The sequence below is a fragment of the Dermacentor albipictus genome, chromosome 1 (genome assembly GCF_038994185.2).
Source record: "Dermacentor albipictus isolate Rhodes 1998 colony chromosome 1, USDA_Dalb.pri_finalv2, whole genome shotgun sequence".
Lineage (NCBI taxonomy): Eukaryota > Metazoa > Arthropoda > Arachnida > Ixodida > Ixodidae > Dermacentor > Dermacentor albipictus.
The window spans coordinates 362,394,338-362,414,680 of NC_091821.1; the positions used below are offsets into that span (position 1 = coordinate 362,394,338).

The 20,343-nt window shown below is 45.0% G+C and overlaps 2 protein-coding genes across 4 annotated transcripts; both read right to left on the reverse strand.

The window, feature by feature from the left end:
• Positions 1-1,497: 1,497 nt before the first annotated feature.
• LOC135911300 (salivary anticoagulant protein P23-like) lies at positions 1,498-8,384 on the reverse strand. Of its 3 annotated transcripts, none has more exons than XM_065443506.1 (5): positions 8,284-8,384; positions 7,291-7,349; positions 6,850-6,977; positions 6,489-6,671; positions 1,498-3,499 (listed from the first exon to the last, which is right to left on the reverse strand). In XM_065443506.1, the coding sequence occupies exons 2-5, from the start codon at positions 7,331-7,333 to the stop codon at positions 3,191-3,193; spliced, it is 663 nt and encodes a 220-aa protein (XP_065299578.1). In that variant the 5' UTR covers positions 7,334-7,349; positions 8,284-8,384; the 3' UTR covers positions 1,498-3,190. The 3 variants fall into 3 exon arrangements, with proteins under 3 accessions (XP_065299578.1, XP_065299579.1, XP_065299580.1); XM_065443507.1 differs by having other exon boundaries at positions 8,289-8,348; XM_065443508.1 differs by lacking the exon at positions 8,284-8,384 and adding an exon at positions 8,007-8,168.
• Positions 8,385-10,507: 2,123 nt separating this feature from the next.
• Positions 10,508-17,353, reverse strand: LOC135911301 (salivary anticoagulant protein P23-like). The gene is made up of 5 exons (XM_065443509.1): positions 17,087-17,353; positions 15,156-15,219; positions 14,794-14,924; positions 12,798-12,980; positions 10,508-11,128 (listed from the first exon to the last, which is right to left on the reverse strand). Exons 2-5 carry the CDS (start codon positions 15,199-15,201, stop codon positions 10,820-10,822), a joined length of 669 nt encoding a protein of 222 aa, XP_065299581.1. The 5' UTR covers positions 15,202-15,219; positions 17,087-17,353; the 3' UTR covers positions 10,508-10,819.
• Positions 17,354-20,343: the final 2,990 nt, after the last annotated feature.

The following is a 20,343-nucleotide window of genomic DNA, read 5'->3' on the forward strand; positions in this document are numbered from 1 at the left end:
GCAGCGCTAATTGCCAAGTATCGACCTTGGCAGACATGCTGAGTGCAGTTTCCCGCTGGTGGTTGTGTCGACGGGGGATTTTGTTTGATTGTATGCGGATATCATTTTCAGGTTGAAGCCTGTACCTCTTTTTCTAGAGGAAAGTGACTGCAGTAAAACAAAATATACTCGGTTATTCAGGAAATGCATTCGAAATTCTTTGACAAACGGAAGGGAAAGAGGGAAATATTTATTTGTATAATGTGGCGGGATAGCATTATTCTAGGTTGGATCCCTTACTCTAGGGCCCCATTAACTTGCGCCACTCCTCGTGGCCACTGAAAGAACCGTCGTTGCTCCTGCGTTCAAGGTAAGTGAAGCCTCCCAATAAAAATAATGTGTATAGACCAATTGGGGGGCTGACCCGGCGGGTGCGGGCATTACAAGGTACAGTGGTACACTGTGGGCTTTTGGTATAGTTAAGCAACGTTCTCGGAATTGCTTTAACCGAAATGAATGCAATTCAAAATCATGCGAGGTAGTAATCAGCAAGTGATTATAAAGCTTACACTGATAGACCTTTTACCGAAAAAGTCCGACCATTTATCATTAAGCAAGACTTGAAGCCACTCATAGGAGGAGCTCGCAGCTGGTTCCAAAGAGGCAAAAAGATGACGCTAATAATTTCTGCAGAGTAATGAATTCCGCTTAATAAAGTCCAGAAAAGAAAACCGAAGAGCCAACAACTTTTGACGCAACCACTCATGTTGAATGTGGCAAAAAGCTGTAAAGACACAGCTGGCTTAGCAGCTGTATAGCTTTTTACAGAGAGAAAAAGTGAGAGGCTAGATTAGAGGAAACTAGAAATCCTGCTAACCACACCGTAACCGTCTGTCGAGGGGCCAACGCCCGAACATTGCTCAGCAGTGGGGCCTAGGGAATAAAAGGGGAAGAAAGATGACAGGTGCAGGGCTGATAACAATGCCTTGAGGCGGTAGCTCTTCTCTCTAAAGTCGCCCACCAAAAGCGCCAAACGGAACAAAACCGGCTCCACCTTCCGGCCTCCACGAATCGCTGTACTGACGCGCTACGTTGCATACGATACACAAACTTCATGGTCATTTAGGCTGGTTAGGGCCCCCTCAGAGTTATCTCGCACCGAAACGGTTCACGCTGCCAGAACAGTCCACTTGGCCTCGGTGGAGAAGCCAAGAGCGCGGTACGCGTCGAATAGTATTTGACGGGCTGCTGCGAACAGCTTAAAGTGAAGCAGCCGATGTTAGAGTGTCTCTACGCATTTCCTTAAGCACTCGAAAATTAGAGAGAAAGAGGTTGCAAAGAAGAAAGGGGCATTATTTCCATTTTTTAGTATCGAGCATGGCTCAGTGCCATACAGCATTCGGCGACGATATTGTCCACTTTCTCTGCGTGCCTTGAAACCCCTCGCCTCCTCACCTCTCGTGTGCGGAAACGTTAATATCCTTGATCGTGCCTTGCCAAATGAGGAGGACACTGCGCTTTGCACGACGAAGTAAGCTTTATTACGAAGAAATGGAGTGTGTGATTCTTCAACGAAGGTACCTTGCCTTCTTTAATTAAAGTAATAAATAATGGTCGTACAGTCCTCGCTCCTTACCCGCTACAATATACGAGCAACGCCTCCTAGAGAGCAGGCCGGTGCACTCTGTTTTAGGACGTCATGCTAATTGTACCGAAATTTTGATTGCCAAGCCTGGCGTGACGAATGCCGTGATATCAAAATCACCGCGGTTTGCCCATTAGATTCTATGGCTTTCGAGCACGGTAGCACGACGTCACGGATCGAAGTGCACCAGACATGTGCTATCTAGGAGGCTTTGATACGAGGCACCTCGTGCACCATGGCGTAGCGACGCGGTGCATAGTTCTGCAACAGCGAGCCCAATAGAAGCTGCGTTATCCTGCCAACTGTTAGCTAATGTTATTGTATGCTAGGTGTAAAGGCGCTTCAATTCACGCAGATACCCAGGCATTTTAAAGGAAAGCCTGAGTGATGTTATAAAAACAATGCCATTCTATATTGAGGTAGAAATCATCGTTTTATTTTCTCGACCTTGTTACGACAATTAACGAAGGAATGTTTTACCCTACACGAGCGGTGTACGTTCCAGTTTTCGTTCACCTGTTGCCGTCTCAATCCATCAAAATGTTTCAGTGTCACCTTAAGTCAAACGTTACACTCAAAGCCGGCTCAGCATTACGAAAATAAGAGACCACCGTCTGCCTGCCGGCGTTATCGCTCAATGAGCCATTTGACGCTGTCGCATCAAAACAGAATACAAAATGTTCAAAAGCTCGTAGCATGGTGCCATGAACCGCAGGGCAATGTTTGGATCGCAAGAAGTAGATAAGCAAACATCGCTTTATAGCACCAGCACAATATACTGAGCATCAGACTTCACCTTGTTCACGGCCTACAATCTCCCTGACTATATAGAATCCTGGCGAGCTACTGCGGTCTACAGCCTTTAATGCTCAACAATACCGCCTCCATCAGGCGCGTTATAGTGTTCAGAGTCGCTGCCATTACTGTAGGCGACGGCTGCACCGGCAAACAAAGCAACGTGACAACGAAGACGCCGCGCTTCATCGAGCCATCATACGTTATGGCCATGGTGACGCCCGACAATTTTACCGCAAATATTCACTGAGGACCTACTTATTTTTAACTGTCATTGGTCAGCACGACTTCTAACGAAAAAAGAAGGCAGACATACTTGCAGTAATTCTGTTTGGTTTATAATAATGTTATTTCCTGCGCATTTCGTAGCTTAATCGCTTTTGTATATTGTATAGTGTAGGAGAAAGAAAAACAAGCAAACATTTGTTTTTATGGTGCCTCGTATGATAACTACCACAGGTATCTAATGCAGGCCTGAAGCAGTTCTTTGGGAAAATGTAGCAGCAAGTTCTGCCGAGACGTTAAGCGCTGATGTCACTATAGTGATATTCATGCGTCATGAACCTTGTTCAGAAAATGACCAGCTCGAAACAACAGGAATGCTCTAATATCGCCATTGGGTTTCGATAACTGAAAAGAGAATGATGTTACGGAGAAGGGCGATATACACGTCACCCACACTGTGAGCCAGATTTCTAGGCCACAACAACAACAACTGAGGCCCAATAAGTAGTACCAGTTTCGGCATATCAAACAACTGATAATCTCTGCTCAGGCGCTTGGAAAAGGCATGGACTCGATAACTTTTTCCAGGGCGCGCTTGTAGTCGGTATAGAAGAGGTCGTATATGATAGAGTGCAGGTTTCGTTCCATCTCGCTGTTGAAGCTGCGCTGCCGCTCAGAGTTCAGACTGAGGCGCCGGTCGGAAACTGTGTGGAAGAGCAGTTTTTCGATGTGAAAAGTGCGCAGCGCCCCCGGACGGCCTGGATAGGCTGTAGCCTCAAAGTGCCCCACGGTGTCCACAACGGTGACGTTGACAGGAACGGTTTTCTCCTTTCGCACAAGTGTGTTGCCCTTCACCTACAAGGAAGACAGAAGTACAGTACTCATTCCATAGAGAAGAAAGAGGCACATACAGAGCGGGAAAAAAGAGAGCAGTATTCTGCCAGCTTGAAGCGAATGTCATATACTTAAGCAATTCACTCATTATCGGTATATACTCTTCACGTGCTGCTTCTCGCGCATGAAGTGCAGTTGGACGTTACATTATTTAGCTGTTGTTTTTCCTGTGTACAACTTCGTTGAAACGATAGTTCCTTTATACAGATGTGGCTACATCTGTCAAGGTTTATTTTGGCCAGAACATATGCCAGCGGCAACAGAGGAAGCTACATGCGGGAGGCAGCTACATAGGGGTTGAGTGCGCCGTTCCTTCTAATTGTAAGAGCCCAGGTTCAGTTTCCACACTAGGTGAAAAGCCAGTCAAGCTGTGCACGCTTTCGAAACTTTATCACAACCCTCCCCTCATCCCGCCCCAGTTATATGCTTTTGCAGTCTAAAAAAGGTGCACGGGACGATGTTAGCAAAAGAATGATTATTTACTACCCTCCTCGCTAGATAATTTCTTGTAATTCACTGCGTATTCCTAAAGTTACTACCAGGAAACTTCATTGCTGCAAAATGTTTTATCGTCTGAGGTTCACTACGCCGAAGGAAACGTCAGTCATCTTGGCTGACCGCTCATGGCGCTTATCATATAGGGCACAAAAACATTTTGCCTGCAGGAAAACTCGTTTTGCACAAAGTGGCACTTAGCACTGGCCTCAACCACTCTCAGTGCTGCTTTTTAAGTTGCATCGTCGAAGGATCTTTAACGGAGAGTAAAGCCAAGATTTAGCTGATATTATGCAGCACGAAGTAAGCTGAAGAGATTGAATCCAAACTGTTTAAAGAGCCATACTTAGCGGATAAATAAGGACTGCGTATTGACGTTCTTACTTACTTGACTACTGCATATATGGATGGAAACAAACAAACACACGATCACACAAGCACGGAAGAATTCTGAGCTTTCTCCGAGCTCCTTATTTGCTTTCCCAGGCATGTCATCACGAGGGGTAAATAAAACGGGAAAAGTCGGTAAATTGTTATAATGCAAATAACAGTGTGAGTGCTAAAACAAGGAAGATGACGGGTAGCTATAAGTTTACTAGCATTAGTTTCTTATACAGTTCTAGTTACGTCACAAAAAGTTATTAGAAACAAAAGTTACGAGTTTTGCTTCGCGTTAGAGCACATTTCATTCGCACGTGTTTTCTATGCGCGTAACGACCCTTCTGTCTTGAAATCTGCCCACACGTACCACGAAAGTGCCTTAGTGTAATTTGGCATATATGGGCCCCGCTTTCTGTTTCTCGCAATTTGGTGACGTGCGGCCTTAAGGCGGGGGCTGGCTATTTCGGTCCAACTTTCCCGGCCATACATGATCCCCGTGATCACTACGTTCCAAAGGAGCGAATTCTGTTCTTTTCACAATTAATTTACTCATTCCTGTGAACTCCCTTTTCTGTATGGACCGCTGACCCTGTGCACCTATGCTTTCTCGCCGTGGAGTTCGGCGTAAGCCACAACCTTGAGCGTGAACGCATCACCGTACGCTTTCAAACACTTTCGGCTATCAGTGGCTATCAGTGACTGCCGCAACATTGTGGCATCGTTGGTAATCACCTCGCCGATGACGCTGCCCGACGTGCCCAGGCTGGCTCACCGACACTCCTTAATCCTTTATCCAGAGTCGACGCTGCAAGAGAGCTTCGCAGTCTCGCTCGTACCATCACGTTAAGTTACTGGCATACACCACAGAACTCTGAGTGTCGTTTACACAGCCTCGACCCATCACTGAAACTTACATTACCAGCGAACCTTCCACGACGTGACGCAACACTGCTGTGTCGGCTGTGGGTAGGAGTAGCATTCACCAACTCCTACAGCTATCGTATTGGAATGGCGGATTCACCAATGTGCGCTAAGTGCAAGTGTGAAGAGACCATCAGTCACCTTCTGTGCCACTATTCTCGCTTCGATAATCAACGTGAGACTCTCCAGTGGGCCTTAAATAGACTGGATGACAGGCCATTGACGGAAGCAAAGATCTCTGGCCTCACAGTTCATTGGCCCAGAAAGCAGTTCGAGCGCTTTTTCGCTACCTGAGGGCAACAGACTTGAGTGCCCGACTATAGACATCCTACACCTACGTTCTCTCTCTCCCTCTTTCACTTCCCATTCCCCTCCCCACGTGTAGGGTAGCAAACTGGACTCAGTCTGGTTAACCTCCCTGCCTTTCCGTCTTCCCTTCTCTCTCTCTCTCTCTCTCTCTCTCTCTCTCTCTCTCTCTCTCTCTCTCTCTCTTTCGGCTATCAGTTTCACGAGAAAATATAGCTTTTAGGTTTTTAGCGCACAAAAACAGACGAGAGACAGAGGTACGACGCGGACACAGCGCTGTGTCCGCATCGTACCTCTGTCTGTGTCTCGTCCCTTTTTGCGCGCTAAAAACCTAAATGTTATGGAATACCAACATGCCCAAACCTACGCTCTTTCGAGAAAATATAGTTGGCTGGACTAGTTCTAATCGGGGAGTGTGGGTCTCTCAAATATTTCGACGTTTTTCTTTTCCTTTTCTCAAATTTCGGAATGAAAAATTGAGGGTGTGGCACGAGAATGGCCTTTACTCATGCATATACGGTATACTCTTACCAATGCAAGAAGTTAGCCAAGAAAATAAAATCACGAATTCTGTATCTTGAGCATATTAGACTGCGACGTAGAAGGGAAGAAAGGAAAGGCAGAGAAGTAAAGTATACTTTGCCTACTTTTCGATCCCATACATGGTCCAACGAACGCGTTAGTGAAAGATATAGAGAGGGAGGCATAAAACAGGAGTTGATATATATCACGTGTACCTAGACAAGTCAAGACAAGTCTCAGTGTGTCTACTTTCTGGCACTTGAGTCTATGGCCTTCAGGTGCTGCAGAAGGCCATCAAGTCGTGACTGTAACAGCAATAACTTACCTCAACCATGAACGAGGCGTTGATTCCCTTTAATTCAAGCAGGCAGGAAATGGTGACATTGCCACTGATGAGAACGGGCGGTTGACACTCTCCAACACGACGAACGCCGGTGTCCAGTCCGCGAAGCACTCCGTTCTTCACTTTCACCTTGACTTCCCTGTTCGTGATTCCGGTGCTCTTTATCTGGTAGAAAATACGAAAGAAAATTATAGAAGTTACATGCGCATGTCATTCTGGCTTGCTTGTTCAAAGCGCCCACTTTTGTTTTGAATTATCCCCGTCTTGTTTATCGCGATTCTTTTTAGCACCAATACCTGAGCTCTGAAATTCCGTTCCAGTAAAATCGTCGTCGTCTGCTCACCTTGAATTTGAACTCGGGGACTTTCACGAACGGGTAAACATGCTTGAGGCTCCTTATCTGTGGTGGGATCTTATCTTCGAGAATGATGTCAAGAAATCTGTTGGAATCCCTTATCGAGGACATGCAGACTGCGGTTCCGTAGACAGTGTGAAAAAAAGAGAGAAATAAACGATCTCAAGGAAAAGTGCCATTCTTCGCATAAAACTTAGGTGTTTCATTTCTAACACACCAACTACCTTTGATCAGGGCAAAAACTCGATAAAGAAGTTATGTTTGGTAAATGTCAGAGAAAGGAAGGAGGTGAAAATAATCTATAATACAGTATTTATTTAAGGAACGTAAGTCTCTGCAATTAGGACGCCATGAATAAATCAATTAATGAATGAAAGCATACAATGGAATGCTCTACAACTTTCATTAATAACAGAGCTGGATACTTACCAAGAGTGACTAGCGATGCCAGGAGAAGTAGCAGCCGCATCATGACAAAAAAAGGTTATCTATGCAGAAGAGACATGTGACAAAGAAGCAATTACTGCAAGAGCTGCATTTCATTCTGCCTCGACGAATATTCGGGCTCCGTTATTCATTGTTGCCACTTTCCCCTTCTCATTACAGAGGGTTCCATTAAATTTTAGACATAAACAGTGCAATCGAAACAGATCGAATGGGATGGGCATATGGTATATGGATGGAGACTAGTCAGACTATAGAGAACTACTATTGGCTACTAGCACTATGATATGATTGAGAAACGCGCATTTGATAGTAGTGATTTGATAGTGATGGTAAAATGTTGTCAATCAATTGTTCATTCTGCTGTAGTCATTTTACAGCGATCTATTAAATCAGGCAGCTTTAGCTGCGGTTTCCGAGTGATTGCTGGTGTATTCCAAGAAAACATGGCAATACCTGCCATTCAGTGCCTTTTTGCCACCACATGCTAAACTGCCCCGAAGTTTGACTTTCCACGTGTAATTTTCTACCATTCGGTAGTGCCTGATATTGTGAATTTGCAAATTATTCAAAGGGGAAGCTTAAAATTCTCCGTGCAAGGGCTCCCGCAAGCCGAATCGCAGGGTTTAAATACTAGCGCATATTTAGCCGAATAAAGCCGGCCAAAAATAATTTGCACACAACAGATGGAAAGTTCTGACCCAGTGAACACGCTGAGAATTTCACTGTCCCGCAGAAAACAGAACGACGGATTACTGAGCGAGTAAAGTACTGCGCAAAATACTTTAAGAAGGGTGGAAATATAGACAGGACGGAGCGCAGTCGCTCTGTCCTTTCCTTCTTTCCAACCCTCTTGCTGTATTTTGCGCGGTCGGCCACTCGCTCCGTATGCGCCAACTAGTCTGCTACAGTAGCGTAGTTCTATAGACGGAGTCCTGTGCCCCCTGTTTCTAGAGAACGTAAAGATCGCATACTTGCCTCACGACCTGCCTTATTCAGTGCCTTCCCTTCGACTGAGGAGAAAAACCCCCGACACAGCGCTCTTCTCGCCTTGCCCGTTCTCTTGTTCGTCTATACTACTCACTTTACCGAGCTTCGGCAAATTCCGCTCTCCATTGCAAGTCCACCCGAGACGTCGGCCTCGTGCACGGAAGTAACACAAGACCCAAAGAAATCACGATCGTTGTACAAGACGCGCAAATGGAGGCGCAAGGAAATTCGTCAGCTGCATATCCGTCATTTAAACAGACTGAAGTCAATAACTGCATGAACGTGTGTGCACAACCGGCATGAAAGGGTGTGCGAACGGTTAGCTAAGACATCGGAGAAAGGGGCGCGTCTACGTGAGGGTAGTGCTCGGTGGTTTCGTGAATCACTGCGCACGTGAGAGCAACTCATTCCGTTGCAGCTGTGACACCGTGATAAGGGCGCCATCCCGAGATATACTGCACAAGTCTTATGTCAAAAGAAGGTACACCGTCAAAATGCTTTCGTTTCAAGCTTTTTGCGACGACTCCTACTAAGATTAAGTTCATTGATGTGCGCCCACATAAAGATGAATCAACTCCCTTGCATTCCACCCTCACCCACTCCCCTTACCACCCTCCACCGAGCTCTCGCCCCCATCGGAACGAGGAAAGTCAAGCCCACGATCTCACGCTCCTCAGTTAAACGCGAGTAGCCACAGCAGGTTTGTCGACATTATTTACTCCTACTTTATACCGCAAATTATTGTACGCCACGTGCGATTGTTTGTGTAAAATTAGCAGAAGAGAGTTAATGATGTAACTTAAAAGGATTGACTGATTTTAAACAATTGCAGAGGAGGCAAATCGTGCTCACTACTTGTTTTCTTCACGGTTGTGCAGCTATAGCCTTTATACATTTCTTTAAAAGCTCTAATGACGCAGAGAAGCTACTTGTTGAAAAAAGAAAATGAATTAGTTTAGTAAGAATGACTATCAGGTTTCCTGACTTATACTTGGTAGTGCTTCCTGGGATTATGAATCTGCGAAAGAGAAACCGCGCTAAAGGAACTTACTAAGTCGAGCCATATCGACAGAGTATTCGTTTAGAAGTATATCATCGTTTACCGTTTGCGAATATATAAATTTTTCCTCGGAAAATGTCGTAGAATTTCGCGCTGCTGCTTCTCAATTTGAACTGCCCGCGCCAAAGCGGAGGGCTTGAGATTATCGCCACGTGACTACCCATATGCCATTGTTACGTGTTTTGTAGACTCTTTATTTAGCTCTGTATACGAAGCAGCTGTAGGTGTTCGCATCGCGTGAGTCACTCTGTGGCCTTGTTTGGCTTCAGGTTGCCAGTTACGGTGACTTGAGCCTCCGCTGCCGGATGTGGCAGGGTGGTGCCGTAGGTTTCCGTGTCGGCCGTTCAAACAGAGAAAAGTGATGCCGCTCGCAGTGGTGGGTCGCGGCCTGTCTTTGTGAATCATAAGTGCTGACGTTGAATAGAAGTTTTCACTACCGCCACCACCACGCCACAAATAAGAGCTGCCATAGTCGACAATAGATGAGGCCACTGCGATGTTCTATTTCCGTCATTTTGTCGCTTACAAAAGCTCTGTTTTCATTATGATAGAAGAATTCCATATCACAGAAGCATAATATTTCATTCTAGTTCCGCTGAACATTTGCATTTAGTGTCCATTTAAATAATTCTTGCCATGCCAGCGTCTGGAGGGATGCACACAGAGCTCGATGTTAATACTTACCACCCTCGCTCCTTCTATTCCCGCACTACAGTCACACTCTCTAATCTGCGACGACGTCTCTCATCCAAACCTAATGGAGTTTGCAGCCGAGACCCATGAGCAACGGTGAAACAACGTAAATATAATTTTGCTCTATCATGGCAATCAAGCGTTGGAATGCAAGTTCTTCCTGCGTTTGCACTGTTAGGTCACCACGTATTGTTTATGTCAAAGGATGTTAACTAGCCGAACACTGTTAAGTGCACGAGAACAACAGCAAGACCCGCAAAGATTTTCGCTTCTGGGAGCTGTCATTGGCTTCATATGTGAGTTTTTTTTTTCACGTATTACGATTGCATATAGTATATTCTTGCGAACCCATATATCGTACAAACAGCTTTGCAGTAATGGGTCGAGAACTGCGAAACACGGCTGAATGCCGTCCTGCTATTCTCTGGTGGGCACAATGAAAAAGTGAACCCCAAAGCGGACAGGTGTCAAAGGCTTTATTGATTCACTTATTGTAATTTTATTTATTAAAAGCAAGATGATTCCATTGTGTAACGGATAGCTCCCCACGTTCTTTTTTCGCTTGAGTTTAATTATAAATTAAAAAGCAAGACGACAGCTTTCCTCAGCCCCCTCCGAATGACTCTCCGTGAATTCGACTTTTCCGCACTTTTGGCACTATGATGCTCCGCGCCAGTGCCAAACCATGACACACGGTTGTGGACCTGGTCGCACATTCACTAAACCGCGCTGTCGTCTGCCTGTTCTGTAGAAACCGCAGAAATCGTCGGCTCAGGGATTAGGAAATCGCAGCCCATCGATGGCACGGTTAAGGACGTGCATGTATTCGTTGTAAAGAGCATCGTACAGCACAGCCATCACTTTCTCTTCAATCTGACGAATGAATTCTGCCTTTCGTGCGTCGTTGAGGTGCAGGTTGTCTCCGTAGGTAGTGCGCAGCCTGATCCTGTCGATGTGGAACGTTCGCACAATGCCAGCCCTTCCGGTGGCTGACGTGGCCTCGAAACGACCCGTGGTGTCCACGACGGTGACGTTGACTGGAACGCGTTTCTCCGTTCCAAGGATGTTGTCGCCCTCGGTCTGCGCACGTATTGAAAGGACAAATTGGAATCTATGTCGCGTTCGTTTAACAACTCGCAATTTTTGGAGTCGATGTAGAGGTGTGCGTTCGCTAAAAAAATGGCTGTGGCTTAGGTAAGGTTAAGCCCAGGATGCGAAGCATACTAGCCTTTATTTTAGTTGTTGAACCACTGTTTAGCTTGGTGAACTGCTGTTGCTTGGCTATATTTGGTTCGGCTAGACGAAGAAACAACTCATGCGTTACTCTGCTTCGCCTTGGACGCCCCGCATTGGACGCGGTGAGCGTCGAGCAACGCAGCGTTCGGCGCGGCAACGAAATGTGCGCCTGAGCAAGCGACGCACGCCTGAGCCTTAGAAACAGCTCGTTTCTAAGGCAACACCGCATTCACTAGAGGCGCTTTTGTACCGCTTTGAAGCATCGTACTCGTGGCTCAGTGGTAGCGTCTCCGTCTCACACTCCGGAGACCCTGGTTCGATTCCCACCTAGCCCATCTTGCAAGAGTTGAGCCAAAGCCACTTCTCCTCTGTGGTGACGTCACGGTGTCACGTGGTTTCATGGCGACACCGCCGCGCCTGAGGAGCTGGGTTGAGCCCTCGTAATATGCTTCGCATAAAATGGCGCATTGAAACAGTAGCTAGTGTCCAGTCACTCGAGTTATCGCATTCTATTCCTCAACGCCTTGGACTCGCGGTTATGTGGAAACTGGAGCCAATTTGCAAGCAAGAACACGGTTTTCACTGACATTCAGTGTAGAACGGTCATGGAAAACTGAGCAACGAAGAGTGTCAGACACCATGCTGTAATTCCATGGTTTGCTTGCGTATGTCATGGACTAGCAATTCCGATTGACTGGGTTATTTTCATGCTCTTAAGCGTAACTGAGGCTGTTGTAGAAGGCTCAAGATTATTCGAGTGCGTGAGATTTAACACGCACCTAAAACTGATTTCTACAAGCGTTATATATTACTTTTGTTGCATATTCATTTCTACCAAAACTGAAGCCACCGAAGCTAGGAATAGAATCGCAACCTCGTGCTTAGTAGTAAGAACATAAATCCCGGTAATCGGCGTCAAGTGCATTCGCAATTCCAAATCGCCTGAGTACCTTGTTAAGCAACGACGCAGCTCGTATGATTCGATGGCGGCCAATTGCAATATATCCTTTAGAAAGAACCTACTGGTTTTTCTCTGAAATATTGCCTCAAATATTTTCTCAAATATTGCCTCTATATTCACTCAGTTTCTTCAGGACATTTGGCCACATCGTGGCACTTGTGCGCGCTTTGGAGCCTCGAGCAGTGTCCAAAGCGAGTTTCATGCTATGACAGAACCAGATACATGAGCGCGTATTATTGCGGTACGTCACGTTAGTACAGCCTTTATTCCAGAAATTCTGTACGCAACGCACCACCTCTGCAGCCATGACTTCTAGCAATACACACACCGACCTCAGTAGCTTGCACATGCTAGAAAACACTGTTTAAATTTTATAAACAATGCACTAAAAATTGTTTGCCTTGCAACCTACTGCTAAGTAGAGCACTGAGGAGTGAAAAAGAAAGAAAATTCATCGCAGGTGCTGCCGTAAAGTTCACGAGGTAGCCAAAATTTATTCGTGAACAATGCAGTTTTTCTAATCAGGCGCAGGTAAAATACAAGAGCGTATACCTTGGCAAGGAATGTGGTGTAGATGCCATTGAAGTCGAGCACGCAGGAAATACTGATGTTGAACGCTACAGGCGCAGGCGGGTTGCAGTCAGTAGTGCGGTGGACCCCGGTGTCAAAACCTCTCACTGCTCCTTCCTTCATCTTGACCTTGAGGTCGCGGTTAATTCCCCGGGTGGCTTCTACCTGTTGTCAAAACAGGTATTCATGAAGACGTGCTTGCGTAGTTTTAGATGATGTCTCCTATGAGTTGTTTTCTAACTCGGCAGGGAGAAATACCGGGTGTTGTCATTCTTGACGCATACTGCATAGAATGTCGTGGTTAATAGGAGATCGAGGAAAAATAATAAGCTAATCTAAACTGATTTATTACACTTACTCAGCAACTAATAGGTCGGTTGTGCTTTGTGCATGAGCTTGGTGTTCAAGAAAGCGGAAAAAATTATAGGTAGGTGAGGACACCGCCTTAACTATTTCTGCTGCTTCTCCCCACAATCCAAGTCATTGATTTGGGTGTGTCCTCGGTGATGCTCATTTGTTGATATAAATGACACAAGAATGTGCTGCCACTTGCAGATAACAAAACTATCGCACTCAGCCGACCACTCAGCTTTATTGCTTAAGAATTCGGGCACGAGTATGAGAAAATGCAGTGGAATTCGCGGTCACACAAGAACTTCAAACTCCTTAGGTTTAGTACGCCATTTAGTGAATGAAAGTTTCTCTTCTTTTTCATGTCAATCTTTGCTGCAAAAGCGAATTATGAGTTGTGTTCGATAAACAAAAGGCATCTACAAGTCTACTCTCACTCGCTGTATCTGTATAGACAAATCAAGAATATATGACATTCTGAATTCCTGCTGTATCTTAGAGCACGCATTTGCATATTCTTTGTATCTAATAAGCAGCACCTTTTTTTTTTCATTGAAGATGGCACTTCGATTATTATCACTTGCATAGCGACAGCTTGTGTAACGATGCTCATCTGATACAGGCAGCATAACACTGACAGGTTTCCGACTTCTCCTAAGTGAATATAAAAAAACCAGCATAAACTCTTAAAGTAGTTGCAAAGTCTGCTTAATTCATTGGCAGCTTTCCTTATTCTGAATTGCGGATTTACGTCGTGTTTCCTTTTCCACGGCACACTTCTAGATAAACTTACATTAGAGAGTTGCTGTAGTTTTCATTTCGATGTAATCTGATCGGACAAGAGAGAGGATTTATCCTACTTCTTTAGTCAGAACAAAGCGCTCAATTGCTTTCCACTAATAACTTTATGAAATGAAGTGCTCATGGCCTATATGTTGGATGCGCGTAAGTGAAGTGACGATGCGGAAAAATATAGAGCTGAGAGAGAGAGAGAGAGAGCAAATGTTCAAGGAAAGGCAGGGAGGTTAACCAGTACTGAGCCCGGTTGGCTGGGTAAAGGGTAAGGGAGGGAAAGATTAAACGAAGAAGAGAAAGTCCACTGGCAATATCGACCGGTGACTCCGTCCTGATCAGAGACGGTGACAATCCGGTAGCTTTCAAGTATCATAGCAACACTTTTGTGGCCTTTTGTAGCTGCGATATGCGAGGCCCTGGTTCCAAGGTCTTGTTCAAGGTGTTATGAAACATCGTTCCAGCGCACAATTGGACACGGACGAGAAGACAAAGACAACACGAACGCTGGACAGTATTGTTCAAGGTGAACGATTTTCTATCTAACTCATTTAAAGCTGTGCAGAGGTCATGTCTTTCGACGGGCAAAAAAAAAGACGGGCAGTAGTGCAGTAGATGTTCTATAGTCTCCTCGACACTGCAGGCATTGTATTCGGCGTTATCAGCCATTCCAATCATACATGTATATGCATTGGTGAATGTTGACGCCCAAGCGTAAGCGACACAGCATTGCTTTTTTCATTTCGCGGAAGCCCAGGTAACAGCGAGAATGTTACACGACGCGTGAGCTGAAATCAAAAGGTTGTTAGCAGCTGAGACTGCGTTATGAACCCACCTTGAATTTAAATTCTGGGATCGTTACGTTGGGATAGAGTCTTGAGTTGGATCGTACAAGAGTCGGCATTTTCTGGAGAAGGATCAGGTCCATGAAAGCATTGGAGTCCCTTGCACCGCCCGCCCAGGCAACTGTGAATATGAAAGAGACATACCTTTCGGCTTCTTTTTTTTTTTTTTGCAGTTCTCGCAGAGGTCGCTGATGGGTGATTTGCACTGACACAAAGTATAGAGAGTAGTTGAGCAGCAGGTGCCGGAAAATTAAGTTCTGAGCTGCTACTGATTCTTTTGGCACCCAAGTTGTTTTCAAATAATTGCTATTAACGCATCATTACATTGTTTTATTTTGCATGGAACACTTACCGTAGAATAGGGCAGCGAAAAGGAGCAGGTGGGAAATACCAGCCATCGCTTCTTTTTCTTGTGCCTGAAGAAAAATGTAAACGGTAAATTTAAGAACAAATATAAATACGTAATTTTATCTGCGTGAGGACAGGAGCAGCGAAGAATCCCATGCAATTTCGTACTAATCGTATTGTTGACATAATAAATATAACGCAAATGAGTGCATGTTGTTGGGAGTGAGACGAAGTACAACAGTAACAAGAACGTTCTCGGCTTCCCAAGTTCATTCTATAGCGTGTTCTGCTTGTCTGCTGCGAGCGCCATCGAATGCTTCTACTAAATAATTGTCACTATCATTTGTTTTTCTGTCGGCACGGAAAGCTAGTAAAGAGGCGCTGGAATCAAGTATAGCCGATAACAACGCAAGTCTAGTCAAAGTAGCGCTGCAAATGGAGGGCGAGGCCCTCCTCTCTTCTCCTTGCACCCTTCCCACTCTGCGCAGCACTGCAACCAGGCAGGACAGTGGCAGACAAATGACAACCACCCTCACCCCACCTACCGCTCGCTGAGAAACCCCTGTTGACTGAACAAGAACCACGGCAGTCATGTTGCATTGTTCACTCCAATATGCCTATTTTGACAACCTTAATATCTAGAACCATCTACTACTTTAATCGTTACGCCTGCTTAATGCTATATTTGTAATTTATAATAGAAGTATACATGTCTTTGTCCCTTACATGTCTTTATGTATGTTTCGGGCCCTTAAGGAGAAATAAATGAAATTTGGATTTAATTAGAAGAATACAAAAGCGAGATACTCGTGCATACATAAAGTTCCGATGCTCAAAATTCATACTATAAGCCAATAATGGCGTATATGTTGCCTTAGCATCCGCAATTTAATTCTGTGTGACAAATGTTCTGTTTTAGCACGCAATAAAGGAAAATCTAGCCAGAATCATTTCAGTTATTACCCCTGGACATTTCTATTTAGCTTTTAGCGATAATGTAGATCGCTGATGAGACCTTCTTTCTGCCGGGGACATAAATATGATGATGATGATGATGATGATTTTGTTGTTGTTGATGGTGATGATGTGATCAAAAATAACGACGCTTGATCTCATTATTAGTACTGTCATTGCGCACAGACATTGTGGAAGCATCAAAATTACCACACTGCTGTGTTGAAAAGCTTATCGCTGTACTACTCTATAGAGAATAGCTGGGCGTAAATGAACATAAAAGCATATAGTACAATATACAAGAGGACAGGAACACTTTTGAAAATAAATACGTTTGTACAACTATTACCGAACTTCTGTAAAATATTTGCTTTTTAATTTTCGGTCATCATCTCAAATCTAGTGCGAAGTCTGTTGCTCATTCATTTGTTCCCAGAGCTGCACTACTACCATGTGGACCAATTGACAGAGCGTAATATATGGAAAGGTCAGGATATAAAATGAGTGCTGTTGGTTCTTTCTTTGGAAATTTTAGACATTGAAATTTATTTCCTGTAATTCATATGAATTATGTAAACGCTTACGAAGCAAGAAATTTACCGAACAGCAGTTCTGGTTTCGGCAAGCGGCACCGACCCTACATGTGCACCTACGAGACAAGGCGCTCTCGGTAAATAGCGGAAGTGCCACAAAATATCCCCCACGCAAGCTGCAGACAAATGTTCACGCGCTAACAGTAGGTTGATTGCGTGGCACGTACATTGCCCGTCACGTTGTTGTCATATTTGGGTTTACGTAAGCTGCTGTACCCTCTTCATGGTAAGCGAATGAAAACGCGTGCCGCTTCGACAGACACAAAGTTATTTCTTTTCGCTGTTCTTCTGCATAACTAGATTTTCTTTAACAACAATCCTTGTTAAAAAGAGCTTGCCAGAACTGGAAGAGAACACACGTCGCAGAAAGGCATAAGTATATACGTACCTTCGCTGACTTGTGCTCAGCGCTTGACGCGTCGCGTGTGGCGTTTTCCTCGTGCGACCAGCAAGCCTTCCCCACCGCCGACCCCTTTGGCGGCCGTCTCGAGTTGCTCCTTCAGATAGCGGTGGCTCGGCGGCCGACGGTGTGTCGTCAGCGGCAGAAAACCAGTTCACGCAGCGGTCTGCCCCTGAGCGCGTTGACGTCGCCCTCTTCTTTTGTCACGTTTGCAACCCTTCGGCGCAATCAGAACTGCCAGGAGCTTGTGGAGGCGTGCACGAGACTGGTCGTGCACGCGCTATATATGAGAGCGACGCGCTTGCTTAACGCCGCTGTTGGCGACGCTATTTCCTGTCCAACGATATTCGCCACGCGAGGGTCCTGTGATCAAGGCGGTCGCATCGCATATCATCGAGATGCTCGAGCCTGCACTGCTCCACGCAAACACGGAGGTGGCCACAACAGGAAAACTGTCTCCACGTTGAAATAAAAGACGTGCATAGTTTGCACGCGGCCAACTTGGAATCTACCAAGCGTTGCAGTGTGTTGCGATGTTGTTCGTCACACGCTCATCCCATTTTCTTTTTTTGTGTGTGTGGGTTGCATCAAATTTTTTTTGTCTACAAACTCCGATTCTCGTGGGTAACGTAGCACGAAGAATGTTACTTTCGTATAATGCAATTCAAGAATATTTCTGACTCCATGAACGCCCTCTGAATGTCGGCCTCGATAGCGAAGCGAACATTGACATGCTAATTTCTTAAAGACACCATTCATATACCTAGAATATGATGCCTCGTCAAGGTTAGTGTTGTTGTTTTTTCATTGTCCATAGTGACTTACGATAACAAATTTAAGTCTATTTCTGAATGGTAACCTTGACATCGTCACCGACTTTCAGTCGTATGGATGGATGAAGGAGCAAGGAAAACAAGAGAGGAATGGCAGTGAAGTTCACCAGATTAGCTGTCATGTTGGCTGTTCTGTACAGGGGAAGGGGTAAGGGCAGAAAAGATAAGAAAGCAAGAGATGATAAAAAAAATGGAACGCACCAGTTCGCACACTCTGTAGCTTTTCAATGAGTTCAGTTTCCTTTAAAAAGTGCACTAGTGCTTTTAACGCAGTTTGTGGCGACGTCGGCTGGGACCAGGGTCCAAGATTTCTGCCTTCCGTAAGGGGACGGTCGTCAATCTTGTCAAGCGTGGTGCTGAGCACCTTTCTTTGTACATTGAAATGACGACACTTACACAGAAGTGCGCTATCACATCTCTGCACCCGCAAAACTTCCCGCTATGCCATTCCGATGAGGTGAGAGTACGCAGTGGTAAAAGCTACTCCAAGTCATAGGCGATAAATGAGGGTTACCTCCCGTCTTGGTAAGCTATGTGGAAGGCGGTGGTTCAGATCAGGGTTCAGGGAAAAAGTAGCTGTTTTCTTAACGTCTGCTGAAATCCATTGGGCTGACGTAAGCTCGCAAGAAAGCGCGTGGAGCTTTCCCGCTGCGTATACTCTTTACAGAGGAATGGCGACGCAAGACTGGCAAATAGATCAGTGGAGAGTAAGCAGGGGGGGGGGGGGGGGGGGGGGGGGGGCAGATTGACTCAGTGACTGACTGAACGTGCTCTTTGAAACGAGGTGGTGGCTGCAGCCAAGTATCTCCCTAACTTTTTTTTTAAATTTCTGCTGTCTCGATTATCCACCTTCAAAATCCGTAGATGGTGGTAACACAGCGAACAAAGTTTTATTTTCATTAAAATAAGTTACGTTCCTAACAATGTTTGTTCTCCCAAACTTTTTGACACAGATAACCAATCTGTCTTTCATTGTTATTCACAGCAGATTAGTTCGCCTTTGTCTAGCTAACTTTACAAACTATGTCGCCGAGTAGAATAATTGCCTCTTCTTTTATCTCTGGGGGATCACACACTAGCAAAAATTCCTCAATAATTTCCTCGTTATTTCACAACCCTACGCATAAACTGTCATCACCGGCAAAATTACTGCTATAATTCCGACTCCTCATGCGCCCTGATCTGGCTTCAAACAGTTTAGGGCACGGAATTCTCAATAACATTTTCCTTTTGCGAGGCTCATTTACGCGCACGATGCAGTCCTGCCGCTGGCTTCCTTACATTGCGCCTATTCATACTGTTTCTACATCTTCGACATAACACTGTTACGTCAGCCGCTCATCCCGAACTAAGTTCATTACCTATGTTTTCCTTTTTTTTTCAGGCCCTTTCTCTGCTGGGAGTCATCGTCTTTTATATAGAGGTACCCAAATATTCTAGCTCTTCGTTTATTTTCATCCATATTCTTCGGACATTTCTCGAAGCAGAATCAGTGAGAACCTCCCGTACTTCGAAGCGCCACTTACCTCCCTTGTCTGTTTCCGTTTACGTTTTCATTCGTGTTTTTTCCACGCGCCTCTCAAGCAAGTCCTTCAGGAGACCGTCCATTAACTGGTGGTACTCATTCGCGCTTGAGATTTTAAACACAGCGCTTAGTTTACAAACGTAAGTCCAGTAACCATGACTGCTTTCCAGACGCCTCGTGTCTTTATGCTCGTCGTTTACGTCATAACGCACCATTTGTTTAATACTTTAACACAATTCCTCTTTCCTATCGCTTTCCTTACCCAGTTTTCTTATCTTTACACGTAATTTCTCTCGTTTATTCAAACGCTTTTCTTCTACCCTCAGTGTTTCGTTTATTTATATTGCAATCATCTGGCCAGTATAGTAAGGTCAAAATATTCAGGCATGGCTCACGAAACCCAACCATACACTTTCATGCACTAAAGATAATCAAATCCTGATAAACTATATAGTTCTGTAGTATTTCTCATGGTCTTTATTCATGAACGCTGAAAAAAGAATTTTCAGCTTAAATATGCGTTGCTCACAGCACCACTGACTCTCGTTTTTTTTTTTAGCTTAACGAAGGTGACGTATTTTTCATCACTGAATCGGGAGGGGGGGGGGGGGGCGGTGCTTTCCATGCAAACGGGAAACGGAAAGTGGCTGTGCTTTGTTACACATAAAGAGCAGGTGCTCGGGAAGTATAGGTTTGTTTACTAAACAGTGATCCTTCGTATTGAGTTTCAGGCTCACTCGGTAAGCTTTTTTTTTTCGAGGAGGGCCTGCTTTAGGGCGTAGTAAAATATAAAGAAAGCCTAAAAAAACAAATCCAGCATGCAGGAAGTCCAGTGAAGCTCTGTAATTACAATCATATTGACTCTACTTGACTCGGACAACACTGAA